The sequence below is a fragment of the Salvia splendens genome, chromosome 7, assembly GCF_004379255.2.
Source record: "Salvia splendens isolate huo1 chromosome 7, SspV2, whole genome shotgun sequence".
In the NCBI taxonomy this organism is placed as follows: Eukaryota; Viridiplantae; Streptophyta; class Magnoliopsida; order Lamiales; family Lamiaceae; genus Salvia; species Salvia splendens.
Window position 1 is genome coordinate 19,351,073 of NC_056038.1, and position 1,283 is coordinate 19,352,355.

The window sequence follows — 1,283 nt, forward strand, 5'->3', positions numbered from 1 at the left end:
AGACCAAATGGATCTCGTAAGATTTTAAATTTTTCAAAGAGTGCAGCTTGATCAGCCTTATCTGAATCCCCGAAAATAAATTTTTTTTCGATCTTTGGAACTTGTACTTTGTTTGGATTTTCATTTTAAAATTGAAAAAGACTCTATTCACAACTATGTACAAGCTTTGCAACCGTTCTACAGATTCACTTGATCCATTCATGATTCGACATGCTTCGTTCAACTGATCAAGTGGATCGCCAAGAACATTTGCATGCTGATCAACTTAGGCGAGAACATCGGTTGTGCACAGTGGAATTTCTTCCACTGTACGCACTTCCGAGTTGTCCCTAAAGGGTTTCACTCGGTAACCATTAACCATAAAAGGGGCAGAATTCGGATTACTTCCCTGAAGTTCCACTGCTCCATTTGCTCTAAGGGCAACGATGGTGTATGGTCCCGTCCACTTTGATTTCAACTTCCCGGGCATCAGCTTAAGTTTTGATTGGAACAACAAAACTTTTTGCCCCACTTGCAGCTCTTTCGCCCTCAGGTTCTTGTCATGCCACAACTTAGTTTTCTCCTTGTACCACATGGCAGCATCATAAGATTCCAGGTTGAGTTCTTCCAGCTCTTGCAGTTGGAGCTTCCTTTCTTCAGCACACACTTTAGGTTGCATGTTCACTTCCATGACTGCCCAGTAAGCTTTATGCTCAATGCCCATAGGAAGATGACACATTTTTCCGAAAATCAGTCTGCACGGTGACATGCCGATCGGAGTTTTGTAAGCAGTGTGAAAAGCCCACAAGGCATCATCCAACCTTTTGCTCCAATCCTTCCTCGAAGGACTCACTATTTTTTCGAGGATATTCTTGATCTCCCTTTTTGAAATTTCCGCTTGGCCATTGCTTTGTGGATGATACGGGGTGGAAAGACGATGGTTTACCCCATACTTTTTCATGTGAGCTTTGATTGTGCGGTTGGCAGGCCTAACGATCGCGGCTTTTACTCTTGGATTCAAGTTATATGGAAGAGATAACTGAACCGGATGGATCAGTTAGCAAATGTCGTTGCCACTTGACCAAGTTAATCTTGCTATCGCACGCCACCAATGTAATTTATAAACTCCCAATTTTCCACTACTTTAACAGTAAAACGGCAAGTTCAGGGTCGATCCCACAGAGAAGCTAATGTATCAAGTGTGTGAGTAGTGAACAGGGGGTTGGTTGTTGCCACGCTTTAACTTGGGAGTTTTTAACTACTGAATTATACTCTAGACAGAATTTAAGTCACTAACTTGATCA

At 42.3% G+C, this 1,283-nt stretch overlaps 1 protein-coding gene across 1 annotated transcript; it reads right to left on the reverse strand.

The window, feature by feature from the left end:
• Positions 1–265: 265 nt before the first annotated feature.
• LOC121810534 lies at positions 266–718 on the reverse strand. The gene has a single exon (XM_042211295.1). It carries the CDS (start codon positions 716–718, stop codon positions 266–268), a length of 453 nt encoding a protein of 150 aa, XP_042067229.1.
• Between the last annotated feature and the right edge of the window lie 565 nt (positions 719–1,283).